Below are 16,470 nucleotides of genomic sequence, written 5' to 3'. Positions count from 1 at the left end.
TATCATTAATACCATATTTAGGTAGTCATTACTGTTTCATTATCAATGTCAATGTCAGCGGAAATAAAACGTCAAAACTGAAATTATTATGTAAAATCTGAGTATATTTGAGTTAAATCTGTAAAATTTCCGCTTCCGATGTGAAAACCGATATGTATAGAATAGTTTTTCTCAAAACGTTCAGTTGCTGGTTGGCTGTTGGATGAGTGAGTGCGCCCGCGAATTTTAAAAATGTCGTCCTTAGCGGTATTTGATTTCGATCGTACGATTGTTCAGGACGATTCGGATAACACCATTATTAATAAATTACGTGAAAAAAAGCCGCCACCAGAATGGGAAGTGACCAACCAAGACTGGACTCCGTACATGAGCGACGTAAGAAAATTCATTTGTATAGTTTTGAGTAAAATTCAGATTTTTTTACTGAAACTATTAAATAATTACCCTTCAAGTTCACTTTTTTCATTATTCTATCAAAATTTTTACCGATACTGGAAAAAATATTATGTTATTACTTACTATTAATTATAAAAAACGCCATTTGTCTAGTTAGTTATGTATGTTAAATGCAAAAAAGAAATAATCGTTGATAAAGCTATTAAGCCATATATTAAAAACCAGTACCAATGAGAATTAAAAATATAATAACTGTCTTTAGTTTGAAAATTAAATCTGATTTTTTATGACATTTCATTAGATATTGTATTTGTAATACAAAAGAATGAACATACTTTTCTTTGAGCAAAGAAATTTAAACATGTGAGCCGCATCATGCTACTGAGGAAATATGAAGACTCATTTGGAACTCATTTCTTGAATAGGAGACATATATATATAAGATATATGTATATGTATATATGTATATTATAGTATATATATACATATATACTATCAACAATCTCACTTGTTATGCTATTAACAATTCTATAATGCTGTTGTTTGAGACGAGTGTGTGTTTGTTTGTTGTTGTAGTCTGTCGCAGCCTGACTACAAACAGAATTCCATTCATAATAAGATACAATACAATTAATTGTGATGGATCTGTTCTTGGTCTCATAATTAGATAAAGAAATTGGCTATAAATATTAAGAATATATTAATTTTTGAGTATTGATTTATAAAATGAATAGCTTTTAAAGCCCTCTGTATCTTGATGTCATGTCTAAATTAAGTTTTTTAAGTCTCATGTAAGTTGCCTTCAGTAACCTAACTACGAGTGTGCTTTGTACACGATAGTTTCGACTTTGATGTGTTGTGCACTGGTGACTGCCTTTTTTTATATATCAATGGTGGCAAAGGAGCAGACGGAAGGTAGTCACCGTCGTCCATGGACATCTGCAACATGAGGGATGTTGCGGATGCGATGCCGACCTTGATTGCGGGAGAGGGAAAGGGCAACCATCTCTCTCTCTCATCTTCTGTGTGAAAGTGGTTCTTCCCCGGTCGAGCCAGCCCATGTTTGAGCTGTAGTAACTCGACTACCTAATAAAATAGACTGTTTTTAGTATGGTGACGATGGATACGTGGTGATGGATGTTACATTGTGTGTACGAGTACATGTGCTGATGATGCTGAAACTGGGCAGTTTGTTAAACGCGTTATATATTCAATTCATCTAGATATAAAACGTTATGGAAACTTAGTTTTCTTAACAAAAAAACTCAATTATCATAATTATTATAATTTATGGATGTTTGTTTGTTTGTTCGCGTCTTTCTTCTGTATACATTACGACTCGTAGTCCTATTCTTAATACTGAACTCTTTTCATATATATTTGATTGTTGCAATGAAACGAACACTATTTTCTATATAAAGTATGTATTAGTAATAAGAAAGAAATGCTCAAGAAAACGTCACGGAACATTTGTAGGCTTTATGAGGGAAGAATCGTTTACCAAATATTTTATCTTAAATCTAAATCGTGGGTTCACGTTTGATGTTCCCCGCGACCTTGACGAGGTCAGTGTCGAGGCGACTTGACACTGCGCCAGACTCGGAGGGAACAGGCGAGTATATTGAATAGGGCTTAGTGTAGTATGACGTCACTTACGTTTAAATTACTTTAAAACTATCGAAAGCTACCAAGATGAAGTAAAAAATTAATTGTTGTTATTTAAACGCTTTGCAGCGAGAGTGTTGATTGAGAATCTATATATATATTAATGACAAAAATAATTAATGACAGATTTTGTCATTATTATTATTTTTTTATCTTACCCATTTAAAGAATTCAGACGACCGATGCGAGTGTTTAAATACAAGTTAATTATATTTTTATTCGGAGTCGGTTAAGTACAGTAATCAATACCTTCACGATATTTCCAAGCGGTTGTTCTTATCTACAATCTTGTTCGATCGTAAACTCAGATCGAAATCTCATTAGCTGATGTTTTAGTTTGAGATTATGGAGAGCTTTTCCAATTGACAGTATAAGTAAAAAGTTTATCACAATTTGTACAGTAAATATATGAAATTAATAAATTCACGTTTATTTTATAACACACGTTTCACCGCAAATTCACTAAAAATATATTTGATACGTTAGAAAAAACTATTGAGGTTTAGACAGATAAGGAATTACTCCAATACGAGCAGCCGCCGTTCATCTAGGGCCAATTCACACTCCTTGACTCTGTGTACAGGTGTTCGAGCACGCGTACTCAGCGGGACTCCACCCGAGTCACATCCTGGACAGCATCGCGTCCATGAGGCCGACCCCCGGGATGCAGGAACTGTTCCGGGAGCTACACGAGCGAGGCTGGCACTTGTTGGTCCTCACCGACGCTAACAGCGTGTTCGTCGACCACTGGCTGGACACTCACGGCTTGAAGGTTTGTTGGACCGAGTGTCGCAGGGCGCGGGGGAAAGCCGGCGTTGGTCTATTCAAAGAAAATTACAAGATTTAAATGACAAAGCAGTCTTACTTCAATCCACGAACCGGTTTTAACCGTGTTTGTTGAGGCAAATTATTAATGACTATTTGTGTTGAAGGGACCAAAGTTTAGATTCTAGTACGTAACAAATCCTCTCGTTCCTTATTCATTTTGAACATTTTTACAAATCAAGGTATTCCTAAAGTAGAAGCTACGTTTTGTACCCGTTTCCATTTAACAAAGAGACCTCTGGGACTACGTTAATTGTACAGATATATAAATATGTATTGGCGTGTGTTTGTCTCTCCATTACGTAAAAACTACCAACAGAATTGGATTCTGTACAAATACAGCTCTTTTGTTTGAAATATCTCAACAAACAATGTTTGTAGTGCCAGCGCGCGTGTCTCAATCAATTATAATATATATGTAATAAAGACATCAATAGATGAAAAAAATTATGATTCACTCAAATCAGTGGTTCCCAACCGGTGGTCCGCGGGATTCAAGATTATTAAAGTTAATTTTCTTAGTCATTCACTTTATTTTTCTTTTGCATCGTGGTCACATGCGAACAACAAGGAGTAAAAAAGGTTGAGAACCACTGATTTAAATGGAAGAGAACTCATCATAGGTTGTTATAATGTGTACAAAAACGAAACAATATTTATGACTAGCTTTGGTGAGCGACATCTGTCGTCTGTCACGTTACTTCATACCCTATACGACTGTTACGTGTTCCGCCGGGAACTATACGGAGCGAAGGGATACATTATATACTATATATTGTTCTTAAGTTCGAACTATATTCATTTAAAGTTCCATCAGATTCTGTTCAACAGAATTTTAGTGTGAGAGTTACAAACATCCCCCGATAAATACAAACATACTTTTAGTTAGTGAAGTTAATTATTACGACGCGTCGGAGCAGGAAATACGAGAGACGCGCTCGCCTCGTGAGGAATCAGTGAGGAATGTTATGTAACGATAATGATGTTTAAGATTCGCTCGTACTCGTTTAAATGAAGTTAAACTTCTCTGATACCACGCGTATTTTTATGACAGAGGCTTTCATCCCGTTAGCTCGAGACCACGTTCGCTTTCAGCAACCGAAACGTCGAGGTTGTCTAGATGTAAATTAATAAAAAAGCGTAGTATTCGCTTTATCATGCAACAGTGAAGTGCCTTTGCCATATTATTTCATGCATCATAAAGCTTTTTTTGGCTTTTTGTGTCCAAAGTATTAAACCGCGCCCTGACGCTACGGCTTCTGTCCGTCTGTCACCAGAGCGTGTCTCGTAAACCGCTATACGTATTAGTCAGTTTTACTTTCACAGATGTATTGTTGTGGTTATTCTATCAAATAATTAATATGAACAAAATAGATACTCCCATACAAAAAATATAAATTCTGTGCCCTAGTTTCCATATATTATGCTACGGAACCCTTCGTACGAGACGCCAATTGGCACTTGGCATGTTTTTCATCGTGTGATGTAATATCTTCCGTCCAAGGTCGATGGATGCTCTAATTGATTCTTGTGAAGATCTGATATAAGTTTATCCGAAGGCTGTTCTCTTTGGTTTTTTCTAACTCTGCGCTAACATACGTAACCACTGTTAAATAAACTACTGTCTTTTTATGTTAATATGTTAAAATATCTTCCCCATGATATAGGTTTATTAACTAAAAACTGGGAATGTTCCGTATGTAGTATATGAAAACTTGTGGTAAGGATACTGTTAGATCGTATGTACTTCAAGTCGGCCGTTTCTCGCCACCAGGATACGGTGACGGCGGTGGTCACCAACAAGGCGTTCTGGAACAACAATCGTCTCTTCATCGAGCCCTGCATGAGGCAGGGTTCCTGCGCTCTCTGCCCCACGAACTTGTGCAAGACGCTGGCCCTGGAGCAGTTCTGTGAGGGGAGGAGCTACCGGCGCCTCGTGTACTGCGGTGACGGCAGGAACGACTACTGTCCCGCCAAACACTTACCGTCCACTGTGAGTATAAACAGTACGTACATACATACAGGGGACTCTCCTTATAGGGGAAGTCTCAGATCAGTCACACTTCAATCCTCAATATATAAAGTGAAAACTTTGAACGAACTGGATTGAAAGTACAAATTGAGCCTAAAGTAATAAAAAACGATCTCCCTTCGTGATATAACAAACATAATGTTCGGAGGGTAGTTCACGAACAGAACGAGTAACTGACGAGAGGCTGGTGTTGGGAGGTCGCTGTGGGAATTCCCGCTGCACGGTATCATGATCTGTGTACGAAGCCGAGCTAACCAAACTGAATATTAATATAATTTAATTAATCGAACAGTATTTTCAGCAAACACACATATTCTGGGATGCGACCGGCGTACCTTATTGCACTAAACTATATTTAGCACTCTATTTCGGTTACACCGTTAATGTACACATTGAGACGAGATGAAAGTGTCTTCGAGATGAGTTAATAAAAAAAGCGAGTCACATCCTAAAATAGGCGTTTATTGATAGCAACGCGTATATTAAGAAAACGGCATTGGTCTACTTGAAATAAATCGTATTTGTGTGGCAGATACTAGTCTATATGATGTGCGAAGGAAGTAGTGTAAGGGTTCCTAATTATATTTCACGATGACGTCACCAACAGTGATGACGTCACACTGAGTCAATCGCTGCAGTCCTGGAAGTTAATACTAGCGGGAGATCGTTAATGAGACTAATTATACGAGTATGTTGCATGTATGAAACACTTTCATAAAGAAATTGCTGAACGGGTTTTAGTATAACTTTGGGCGGAACAGCTCTATGTGGTGCGCAGTCACGTGACGGAGGCGATGGACACCGAGCCACGTCGAACACCGCGCCTAAAGCCGGTTCTGTCTCAAGAACTCGATGAAAACTCTGCTGCCATCGGGTTCATAGACTGCTAGTAGCGGTCTTATACTGGCACGCTACTAACATTATTATAAGTTACTTAAACCGAGATTATAATTAGTATTCGCCCGCTACTTCCTTCATTTGAACATCGAAATTTTACTCAGAAAGAAACGTTTAGTGTGTCTAAACATTGAGCGCCATCTTGTGACTACACACAACTGTTATATGTCCCCGAGAAAACTACAAATAATGAAGGGATACATATTCTATATTAATGATTGTAATGACTAAAGTTTCATCATAATCGGTTAAATATGTTTTACGTAACGGACAAATTAACTCAAACACCCCCGCACTTTTAACAATAATATCACAAGCACTCAGTCAGTGTACATCTGTTCCTACCCTCCGCCAGTCGACCGTGTACCCTCGGAGCGGCTTCCCCCTCCACACTCTCATAAAGAACGAGCCGTCGTCAGTGAGCGCGCGGGTCGTGCCCTGGGAGGACGCCTTCGCTATACTGAGAGACTTGTTCAACGACAAACAGAAATAATGGCGGAATTATCGTATGTTATATAATAAGTTAGTATTAGTTACCTTAATACAAGTTCGCGTCGTTAAACTGTACACGTGTCTTCGTTCTTCATTCATATACCTACGTTTATTCTGCGAGTGAAGATTTATGAATGAAAAACTTGAGTCGGTGTTTGGTTTTACGATGAAACCGATGGTAACTCGTAAGGACGCTGCACTGTTAGTGATCGCGCAATGATTCTGTCCGATATATGTAATAGCACAAACTGAAATAGTTTAAAACTATTCCTAAATACCTTAGTATATGTGATTGTGATTTATTTATTAGTTACTTGTTTATGTAATAGAAAATTGTTTTATTTTATAATAAATAACTGTATCAGTACCGATTGTTTTTTTCCTTTTGAACAGATATCATCAACCTAGTCGTGAAAAGATTTTATCAATCTAGTCGTGAAGAGATTTTATCAATCTAGTCGTGAAGAGATTTTATCAATCTAGTCGTGAAGAGATTTTATCAATCTAGTCGTGAAGAGATTTTATCAATCTAGTCGTGAAGAGATTTTATCAATCTAGTCGTGAAGAGATTGTATCAATCTAGTCGTGAAGAGATTGTATCAATCTAGTCGTGAAGAGATTGTATCAATCTAGTCGTGAAGAGATTGTATCAATCTAGTCGTGAAGAGATTGTATCAATCTAGTCGTGAAGAGATTGTATCAATCTAGTCGTGAAGAGATTTTATCAATCTAGTCGTGAAGAGATTGTATCAATCTAGTCGTGAAGAGATTGTATCAATCTAGTCGTGAAGAGATTTTATCAATCTAGTCGTGAAAATATTCTATCAAGCTTCGAGATGCATAACGCGTAGAAGATAATATTTCAAGTTTAGTAGGTCTGAGGTTACAAATCGATTCGTCATAACGTGTTAACCTTCAATAAAAGTCTCTGGATACTCGAAACCTCTATATTCTATATATACAGACAAACTTACATTATTATTATTATTAAATATTATGATCGAGTGATATGAGTCTGTTACGGGGTTATTGGCTGCGGCGTCTGTGGACCGGCGACACGAATAAATAAGGGTTGTGTGGACGCCACGTGACGTCATCAGGAGGAGAGGTCGACGTCCTCGAGTCTGGAGGCGGAGCTGGAGTCGTCGTCGCCGCGGTGCCTGCTGCTGAGGGCGGCGCGCGAGACCGTCTGGAACACGACTCCATCGTCCTCGGCCATGCTGAGCGCCCTCTCCCAGCCCCGCAGCGAGGCGGCGGCGGCCCCCAGCTGTCTGTCCGCCAGCTCTAGGAGCGCGCTCTTGATCTCCGCCCGCGTCTTGGGCAGCCAGTCCGCGAGGTCCGCCCTCAAAGCCTCCGAGGCCTGTTCTAGCCGGTTGTGGACCTCGGGTCCGGCGCCCGCCACGTGCGCCGCGTGCAAGGCGTCCCGGGCTCGGATCTTGTCGGCCTGAGCGCCCGCGTACGCCGCTAGCAGGGGCAGCGTGGCGCGGTACCTGAGCGGAGCCCGAGCACGCGCGGCCGAGGCTGCGGCGCTCCCCGCACTCACCGCCGCGGCCGCCGCCGCAGCGCCCCCGCCCCCCGACGACCAGGCGTCACACACGCGACGCATACTGACCACAGATACAATATTTAAATAAACACTTAATTTTATTTACCATCTTTCTCTTACGTAAAAAAAACTTTCGTTAATTTTATAGAAATAATAAATTTATTTAAAAATGTCGTCATGACAGTTTTGTTCTGCTCTGAGTCTCATGTTGCAGACTACAGACGGCGCTGTCGGTTGGTTACCACAACTATTAGGTAAAGTAAATCGTTATTGTATAGATAACAATGTGCCCTGGTACCCACCCGGCCAGTTCGTTGCTGAGCGTCACCGTCCCCTTGTAGAGTCGGGCGGTGAGGGAGCACAGAGAACTCAGCTTCACCTGTAACGAGGCGAGGTACTCCGCCGCCGAACTGAACTCGGGGTCTTTGACACTGTACAGTAAACAAACAATATTATCTTCATTAATTTTATACAGAGAGAGCTGATACTTGAAATAAATCAAAAGCAAATGTTAAAACGACTGCCGAGTCTGGCTCCGGATCGTGGAGATACATTTCTTGTTTTGAATCTTCTGATGTCAAAGTCTCGGAACTGAACTAAATAACTAACGTTCTGTATATATGTATATATATCTCACCGGGCTCCGTTGGTCTGTTTGTTTCCTCCCCCTCCCCCGCCGCCGTACAGCGCCGAGCTCAGTCCCCAAAGGTTCAGAGCGCTTGTGTCGCTCTTCAACACCTGGAAATAAAACACCAGGTTATAAATGTGTGCGTGTGCGTGTTTGTGTGTGTGTGTGCGCGTGTGTGCATGTGTGTGTAACATATATTATATAAACAGACCTTATCTAGTTCTTCGTCTGGTGTCGTGAGGAACATCTTGAGGTCCTCGCTGAGTGTCAGTATCGGATGTTTAGCGACTCGGTCTGCACACACAAACATACAGGTGACGTCACCGGGTACATCACTACAGGAGTGCAGGAGTGTGACGTGTTACAACACTCACCGAGGAAGGCGTTGAGAGCGAGACACCTGACGGCGACGAAGGGCGGCGAGTAGCGGTCGAGCTGCTGCCTGGCCGAGTGGAGGGGGGGCAGGGGAGGGACGGCCGTCAGGGGGTGAGACGATGACAGGCGCTTGTGAAGCAACTACAGGCAGGGGGAGATATATATGTACTGTTATACATACAACACTCCTTATATATGACAATATATCACCTTGAAGTGGTTGTACCGTCTCCTGACGAAGGGCGGCGACTCCCACCTGGCGCAGGTGCAGCGCACGCGGTACGTGACGAACGTCTCTAACGTGGACAGCTGTTTGATGGGCGCGTCCACCTGGAGATCGAGGAGAGCGGTGAGACAGAGGGTGGGGGGAAGAGGTATTACACGGAACACGTGTTCGGTGTGCGATCAATCATTATTGAAATAGTTTTTAACGACTACGTTTTCCTTAAAAAATTCGGATCCAGTTCAGAGAGAAATGTACATATAAAGTGTGTTAAAACAGTTCTTATGTTAACCAACCGACAGCGCCATCTATCGTCTGTGTCACGGGACTTCACACAATACAACCGTTAGGTCGTTATAACGCGACAACTTGAAGGCATTGAATGCTAAATTGTATCTCATTCTGCGAGGTCTGCACTACGTTGTTTTAAAAGTTTCATCAAAGTCTGCGTAATAGCTGTCACGTGAAAATAAACAACAACCCACAAACACATTCATAGAAGTGTTCCATACATATATACAAGCTACATCGACGCCCTCATGTTAACCACTCGCCACCCCGGCACACCTTAACAGCTATATCATATCCGTGCTCCATGATGAGGGGCGGAGGCTCCTGGGTGTCGTCGGTGACGCTCGGGGCCTCCGTGTCCGTGGCGTCCGCGTCGTTCAGCTCAATGACCGCGGAGCTGCTTTCACTGGCCATTCTGGTGTAAGACAAAGACCTCATAAGAGTAAGGATCACATCCTAAGGGTTACGGTGGTGCAAAACGGATCTTTTTTATATCTAGAGTATTGTGGACAGACTCATTAATACAATAAATGTTTTATTTCAAACATTACTATTTTAGTCATTAATTATTTCTCAGGGACTAATGTTGCTATTAGTTGTAGTTTCAATATATCAACCCAAGATACATTGTATGTGTCAGTGAACTGAACAAACACTCTCACAAAGTTTTAGTCAGCAATCTTATAATTGTTGTTAAAATACTGATGTTATTTAATTCTTAGTCTGTGACAATACTTCTTAAACTACTCTGAAGGTATCTGTGAAGAAAAACTCGGTACAACAATAGTTGATAGTCCAAAGGTTTCCATGGTTCATTACTTATATTTTAATATATCTAAGAATGAATATTTTGTTTCTTATTAAAACTAAAAAAAAAAATCTAAAAGTTATCCATAAAAACGGAAATATATAAATTTATTATGTTTTTATAAAATAAAATTAAAACAGGAATGTATTAAATACTTGTAATCATAAAACAGCACATAATAATAATGTATTGCACACATTTTTTATGACTCAGCAGTATTATACATTTAAGTAGAGTTTTCTTTTAACTATTACTATGTGTGAATATCGTTCATATAAGTCAATTGCTTCGACGTTTAACTAAGATTATATTCAGTGTACAAATTAAAGAAAGTAGGCGGTAACTGTTCATCGAACTTTTTAATTCAAAACATTGTGTTATCATCGTATGATAACAATAGAAAGGTGAGCAATATTTGCAATCGCCCTACATCCCCTAATACGGATCGATATTGCAACTTGAAATAAATTAAAACACTTAAATCTACCGATAGAGTTTTGTCTCATCAATATTAAAGTTTTAAAGCCTATACTGGTAATACTTACTTGGAAAACGCCGAATTATTTGTAAATGAAAGCAAAACACAACTGTATATTGTACTCAAAAATTTATTTGCGAATTGACATGAACAAATGACAACTGTCACTGTCAGAGCGACAATAGTGAAACTTGTATCATTATATCTTCCAATTAAGTTTAAATATTTATTTTATTATTAAAAAATAAAAGAACCCTGAAGTTCAATAAAATTCAAAAAATAAGGAGTTAAATACATTTTGATGAAATTAGCATATAATAACTATAACAGCAATTTTGTACCGTTTATGTAATATTTATATTTAGATAACTTTTACGGCTTTCTTTGGCAAATTTATTTACCTTTAATATTAAAGTTTAAACTAGTTTTCTCTATTTATACCTGCTTTTGAAATTGAGGCAGGTAGTAATGATCTTCATTCTTCGACCTTATATGCGGAGTGGATTATCTTTAACCGAAAATATTTCATTAATGTCATAATTGGAATAAATTGGAACCTCAAAGAGAATTTCAGATTATCTCTTAATTATTAATAAGTATCTTATAAATTCCATAATAATTGGTAAAGCAGTTCTAAAACTTCGATCTCAAATGTTATAAAAAAATGTTTTAATTTTATCCATGTGTCATCTCCTTCAAACTTATGAACGTCATTTAGATTTGACGTATCGTAGGTTTGTATTCAATCTCTCTCGAGATGCCACATTAGTTAAAATAACTTTCTATTCTCTTTGTTATGAAAGATTTATAAGACCAGTGTCCAAGTCGACAAAAAAACAATTTTAGAAGTAGAGTTCTACACAATCGTCAAAATTGCTTCCAAAATGCAAGGCGTCAGCGCTCCGCGGGAGCCTGCGCCAGTCTTAAGCACCAGTTCCACCATCCTCAACATGAGGGAAAAAGAGAAGTATATAGAAGACTTTGACTTTCCCTTCTGCGACGAGTCGTCTAAATACGAAAAAGTTGCCAAAATTGGTCAAGGCACTTTTGGAGAGGTATTCAAAGCTCGTGCGAGGAATAGTAGCAAAAAGTTTGTAGCCATGAAGAAAGTCTTGATGGACAACGAAAAAGAAGGTTTCCCAATCACTGCCCTGCGAGAAATAAAAATATTACAATTATTAAAACACGAGAATGTTGTAAATTTAATAGAAATATGCAGAACGAAAGCGACGTTACACAACAAATACAGATCAACATTTTATTTAGTGTTTGACTTCTGTGAACACGATTTGGCGGGACTTTTATCAAATGTGAACGTGAAATTTAGTTTAGGGGAAATAAAGAAAGTGATGCAACAGCTCTTGAATGGTTTATATTATATTCACAGTAACAAAATCCTACACAGAGATATGAAAGCTGCCAACGTCCTCATAACTAAGAATGGTATACTAAAACTGGCCGACTTTGGTCTAGCGAGGGCCTTTAGTGTGGCGAAATCAGGACAAGCTAACAAATACACTAACAGAGTGGTCACATTGTGGTACAGGCCTCCGGAACTATTGCTCGGTTCGTCTTTTGGACAATCATATATAATATTTGATAAAAAGAATAAAATCATTGTATTAGATGTATTTTACTTATTGTAGAATGTTCCAACTTACCTTCTGAACCGAAGTCTTTTATAGGTGACCGTAACTATGGCCCTCCGGTGGACATGTGGGGGGCGGGCTGCATCATGGCTGAGATGTGGACACGCTCTCCCATCATGCAGGTTTCTGCAACACTTAATTTTATAAATCAAATGGAAAATGTATATCAACTCTTTGGCCCTCGTAATTGAGACTTTTAAAGTAATAATAGGTCAATAGGTAAAGTATTCATAGTGTGCTAGCTGGAAATTATTTATCATTAACATAACTGCCACCATGTAGAAGACTGCTAGCAGACCTTTATAGCCATAATCTCTGTTACCAACTGTGGGAACAGAACATTTTTCAAGTCCTACCTTGTGATATTCACAAACACATAAATTTATTTATTATATTCGAGACCTCATTCAACTGTCATTCTGTCCTTATTGTCCAGGGTCCGACGGAACAACAACAGCTGATCCTGATTTCCCAGTTGTGTGGTTCGTGTACTCCAGATGTGTGGCCCGGAGTGGAGAGTCTCGACCTGTACACAAAGATGGAACTGCCGAAGGGTCAAAAGAGGAAAGTTAAGGTACGACGCTGAAGGTTTCTTACACAAAGATTCTTGAAAAAGATTTGCTCATTAAATTTAGTTATATACAGAGTTGAAATATAAAGTAGGTATAAGTGTGGGGTCCAAAACAAATTTATTTCCCCTTTTGTTATTGTTAAGAAGTACCTCACATCTAATACAGTAATATTGTGTCTGTAGGAGAGACTAAAGCCATATGTAAAGGATCCATACGGCTGTGACTTACTTGACAAGCTTTTACAGTTGGATCCTGCAAAGAGGTAACAAAGATATTATAAATTTAATAAATATTATGAAATATGTCCCCTTTTGTCATTGTGGTTGAATAATTAATTTTCAGATTCGACGCGGACACAGCCCTGAACCATGACTTCTTCTGGACGGACCCCATGCCTTGCGACCTGGCCAACATGTTAGCCCAACACACACAGTCTATGTTCGAGTACTTAGCTCCACCGCGGAGGCCCGGACACCTGCGGCATCATCACCACGTGCCTGGGGCGCAGCCCAAACCAGCTCAAGCTCAGGACTCGGGCTACCAGGACAGAGTGTTCTAGGATTAGGTCAGATCCACTCGATCTGCCTGTACACTAATATATGAAACTGCTTGACATTTCGAAGATTACTGAAGTGATGCTCAAGTACACCTTCAAAGTCTGTTGAGAATGGTTTTGTCCTACAAAGTTTTGTCCGTCGCCCAGCGTCCTGTCGAAGGGGCTTGAACTGATCGTATGTCAGTTAAAGACTGATATCTTCACGTGAAGAATAGAAATTAATGGTTATAAACTAGTTTATAAAAATATAGAACACCATGTATAATATATACAGTATGTTAACGGTGTTTCATACAATAAAAATATTTGAATTAACTCAGTTTAACCCAACTGTTATGGCTTTGTTTGTTTGATAACAATGACACAGAGGTTCCTCTGACATTGTAAGGGTTAATTTCTTGAATAACAAACAGGTGGTGCTTGAAGTGTGAGATTAAACTCGCGGGTGACTTTATAAGTGGTTTATATATGAGAGTGCTGTAATGACCGCCTTCAATAATTGTACATAACTTATATAAAACAAAAATATACTGTTAATATGTTTATATATATATACACATACGCATACTGTTTGTATATATATATATATATATATATGGTGTAAGTGGTTACTTGGTTCTTGGACCTTAAATACGAATTTCACATACAAATTGACTTAATATTAGTTGGATTTAATAAAAACAACATGCTCCCGCAATTTATTTATTAAATCAGTGACCTCCAATATTCTATTCCGTTTATTCAAAGAGAATAAAATATTAGTCTGATTATTTTCCTCTGAACTGAATGCATTCTGTAAATGTCGTTTGGATCTCAAATGTCTCAAGTATTGACAATGCACTCGGAAACCGTAATCACATATGAGGCAGAAGAACTTTCTTTTGGACACATGAGTATATTGTATGTGTGATCTGAGACTAGCAAGAGTCGTAAATGATGACTGACAGTTAGGACACTTGTAGGGCCTGTAGTTTGTGTGGTTACGTATGTGGTAGGCCAAATACAACTTCTGTTTGAACTTCTTCCCACAGTAATCACAGATAAACCTCAATCCATCGTGTCCCTGTTTGTGGCGAGTCAAATCTGTGTGCTGTTTGAACTCTTGGTGACAGATATCGCATTTATAACGTCTTATATTCGTGTGGACTGCTGTATGGGTCTTCATTTGGTTGGCAGTAGAGAATCCCTTGCCGCAATACAGACATTGGTAGGGCTTGACTCCGGTGTGAGAAATTAAATGATAATCATAGCTTTTTTTATTGTTACACACCTTCCCGCACTCCACACAGACAACACCTCCCTTGTGATCTCTTATATGCTCAGCTAGCCTCATCTGACGCACCTCCTTATGACATATGTGGCATTCGACTAAATCATTGAAGTGAATTTTCAAATGGGCAGCTAAGGATTTATATTTAGATAGAGGTGTGCGGCATTCAGGGCAAATGTATGGTGGTCTGATGTGTTGAAATGTATGGAGGAGGTATGTGTAATGATCAGAGAATGCCAGTTGGCATTCCTGGCACGAGAAGCAGCCGTCCTTGTGAGATTGGACTTTGTGGTCACACAACTGTCGGTTAGTTTTGAAGACATCATCACATTGTGAACACAAATACTCTTTTATAACAGAATGCTGCTTCATGTGAGTGCGGTAAGATGATAGTGATGTGGATATTTTGTAGCACACTTCACACATGTACTGCTCTTCAAACTCACTCTTGATTTGGTGGTTCCTCATCCTCATTTTGATGTAGTGTTGAAAAGGTTTGATCACTGGCCTGCAATAAAATTACATGTACTTGTTATAATAAATAACTTGTTATATTTCAAAAGCTAAAATAAAAATCGACATGCGACTGCAATTTGGTGTCAATATACAGGTTTTGATAAAACGAGATTGAAATTCATATCCATCCAACTGATATCCATTTGGATAAGAGAATCTATCTTTGAGCTAGCTGAAAACAATCATGCATGTCGTCTTAGTAACTACAATAATTTCCTTTCGCTCAAAATTATTGACGCCGTGTGATCATTTCAGCTTCTTATTTTCACTACATTTATATTAAAGGTCCAATCACAGCTCCACTTACTAAGTCTTAACATTTACAACTAACATATATTTTAATTAATCGTTAATCTTACTTGACTTCACGTAAACTGTACTTCCGGAATGTTGAAACTTCTCCTCCACTAACGTCCAACTTTTGTTCATCCATTTCCATCTTACATTCCGTCAGTTCTTCGTTTATTAACCGAAGCTCAGTTTTTTCATCCAAACAATGTTTGACATCAGCATTTTCTACTGTTTTCTGGTCAACACTTCCAGTTACATTTTCAGTTTCTCCCAACATTTCCATTTCTATTCTTAATTTCTCTAAATTATCTTGGAATTCAAGTATCGGCAGATCTTAGTAAACTTCAGTTCTTAATTTCTTCAAACAGAAACTTATCTCTTACATGATGACAACAAATAAATGTTTCTATTACGTTCTCCTTGATAACTTAAAAAACTTTAACTGAAAAGTCGATCAGAAAACTATTTACAAACAATTTAGTGCTTATGTCAAAATATCATTATAGTATGCATCGTTTAAAAAACCGGTATGTTTTTACGATAATTTTAATTTATAAAGAATTAAGTAGTAATCATAACGATTTAGTTGAATTGCTCATTGGCTATGTATGTTTTTTAAACTCTTTCCTTCTCTCGATAATTGTCATTCCTATTATTAAAAATAATAAAAAATTTGTTCGTATTTTTAATGTACTTAATTTGTCAAGATTTGTTTATAACAAACAAAAAAATATTGACCAAGACAACTCCCAGATTAAAATATAAAAGCTCGATAATCATAATACATTCGTAAACAATTATTTATTATTTTTCAACAAGTCAATTAGAGCACTTATTAACGTCAATCTTATCAAAGTTCGACATGAAGCTACCACAGCGGAGCGGGATTCCTAACTTGGCGTTGGGACTCAATCTTTTCAATGCCATTTTAACAAACCAAACTGTAGGCTGTAGGAGGTC

General features: G+C 38.5%; 4 protein-coding genes across 5 annotated transcripts; 2 read left to right on the top strand and 2 right to left on the bottom strand.

The window, feature by feature from the left end:
* Positions 1–59: 59 nt before the first annotated feature.
* LOC116776811 (pyridoxal phosphate phosphatase PHOSPHO2-like) lies at positions 60–6,674 on the top strand. Its single transcript, XM_032670054.2, has 4 exons — positions 60–375; positions 2,645–2,833; positions 4,661–4,879; positions 6,171–6,674. Exons 1-4 carry the CDS (start codon positions 232–234, stop codon positions 6,306–6,308), a joined length of 690 nt encoding a protein of 229 aa, XP_032525945.2. The 5' UTR covers positions 60–231; the 3' UTR covers positions 6,309–6,674.
* A 566-nt stretch (positions 6,675–7,240) lies between these two features.
* On the bottom strand, positions 7,241–12,440 carry LOC116776771 (sorting nexin-30-like). Of its 2 annotated transcripts, none has more exons than XM_061529170.1 (8): positions 12,318–12,440; positions 9,647–9,785; positions 9,067–9,186; positions 8,856–8,997; positions 8,693–8,775; positions 8,491–8,591; positions 8,156–8,284; positions 7,241–7,914 (listed from the first exon to the last, which is right to left on the bottom strand). In XM_061529170.1, exons 2-8 carry the CDS (start codon positions 9,782–9,784, stop codon positions 7,404–7,406), a joined length of 1,224 nt encoding a protein of 407 aa, XP_061385154.1. In that variant the 5' UTR covers position 9,785; positions 12,318–12,440; the 3' UTR covers positions 7,241–7,403. The 2 variants fall into 2 exon arrangements, with proteins under 2 accessions (XP_061385154.1, XP_032525905.2); XM_032670014.2 differs by lacking the exon at positions 12,318–12,440 and adding an exon at positions 10,724–10,826.
* Positions 11,371–13,763, top strand: LOC116776772 (cyclin-dependent kinase 9). The gene is made up of 5 exons (XM_032670015.2): positions 11,371–12,222; positions 12,342–12,427; positions 12,742–12,879; positions 13,060–13,139; positions 13,220–13,763. The coding sequence occupies exons 1-5, from the start codon at positions 11,541–11,543 to the stop codon at positions 13,434–13,436; spliced, it is 1,203 nt and encodes a 400-aa protein (XP_032525906.2). The 5' UTR covers positions 11,371–11,540; the 3' UTR covers positions 13,437–13,763.
* Positions 13,764–13,899: 136 nt separating this feature from the next.
* LOC116776810 (zinc finger protein OZF-like) lies at positions 13,900–16,066 on the bottom strand. The gene is made up of 2 exons (XM_032670053.2): positions 15,579–16,066; positions 13,900–15,211 (listed from the first exon to the last, which is right to left on the bottom strand). The coding sequence occupies exons 1-2, from the start codon at positions 15,791–15,793 to the stop codon at positions 14,095–14,097; spliced, it is 1,332 nt and encodes a 443-aa protein (XP_032525944.2). The 5' UTR covers positions 15,794–16,066; the 3' UTR covers positions 13,900–14,094.
* Positions 16,067–16,470: the final 404 nt, after the last annotated feature.

This window comes from Danaus plexippus (assembly GCF_018135715.1).
Source record: "Danaus plexippus chromosome 29 unlocalized genomic scaffold, MEX_DaPlex mxdp_37, whole genome shotgun sequence".
Classification (NCBI taxonomy): Eukaryota; Metazoa; Arthropoda; class Insecta; order Lepidoptera; family Nymphalidae; genus Danaus; species Danaus plexippus.
Note: the sequence above shows the minus strand (reverse complement) of the source record. Positions and strands in the feature narration are given on the sequence as shown.

What these genes read in the sequence shown, in the direction of transcription:
- LOC116776811 (XM_032670054.2), top strand. Translation starts at nt 232, where the DNA reads ATGTCGTCCTTAGCGGTATTTGATTTCGATCGTACGATTGTTCAGGAC. An exon ending in GGACTCCGTACATGAGCGAC is followed by an intron (nt 376 to 2,644) that starts GTAAGAAAATTC and finishes CTCTGTGTACAG; the next exon opens with GTGTTCGAGCACGCGTACTC. An exon ending in CCAAACACTTACCGTCCACT is followed by an intron (nt 4,880 to 6,170) that starts GTGAGTATAAAC and finishes ACCCTCCGCCAG; the next exon opens with TCGACCGTGTACCCTCGGAG.
- LOC116776771 (XM_061529170.1), bottom strand. Translation starts at nt 9,784, where the DNA reads ATGGCCAGTGAAAGCAGCTCCGCGGTCATTGAGCTGAACGACGCGGAC. An exon ending in GACGGTACAACCACTTCAAG is followed by an intron (nt 8,998 to 9,066) that starts GTGATATATTGT and finishes CCCTGCCTGTAG; the next exon opens with TTGCTTCACAAGCGCCTGTC. An exon ending in AAACAGACCAACGGAGCCCG is followed by an intron (nt 8,285 to 8,490) that starts GTGAGATATATA and finishes TTTACTGTACAG; the next exon opens with TGTCAAAGACCCCGAGTTCA.
- LOC116776772 (XM_032670015.2), top strand. Translation starts at nt 11,541, where the DNA reads ATGCAAGGCGTCAGCGCTCCGCGGGAGCCTGCGCCAGTCTTAAGCACC. An exon ending in GCCTCCGGAACTATTGCTCG is followed by an intron (nt 12,223 to 12,341) that starts GTTCGTCTTTTG and finishes AGTCTTTTATAG; the next exon opens with GTGACCGTAACTATGGCCCT. An exon ending in CAGTTGGATCCTGCAAAGAG is followed by an intron (nt 13,140 to 13,219) that starts GTAACAAAGATA and finishes ATTAATTTTCAG; the next exon opens with ATTCGACGCGGACACAGCCC.
- LOC116776810 (XM_032670053.2), bottom strand. Translation starts at nt 15,793, where the DNA reads ATGGAAATGTTGGGAGAAACTGAAAATGTAACTGGAAGTGTTGACCAG. An exon ending in TACAGTTTACGTGAAGTCAA is followed by an intron (nt 15,212 to 15,578) that starts GTAAGATTAACG and finishes ATTTTATTGCAG; the next exon opens with GCCAGTGATCAAACCTTTTC.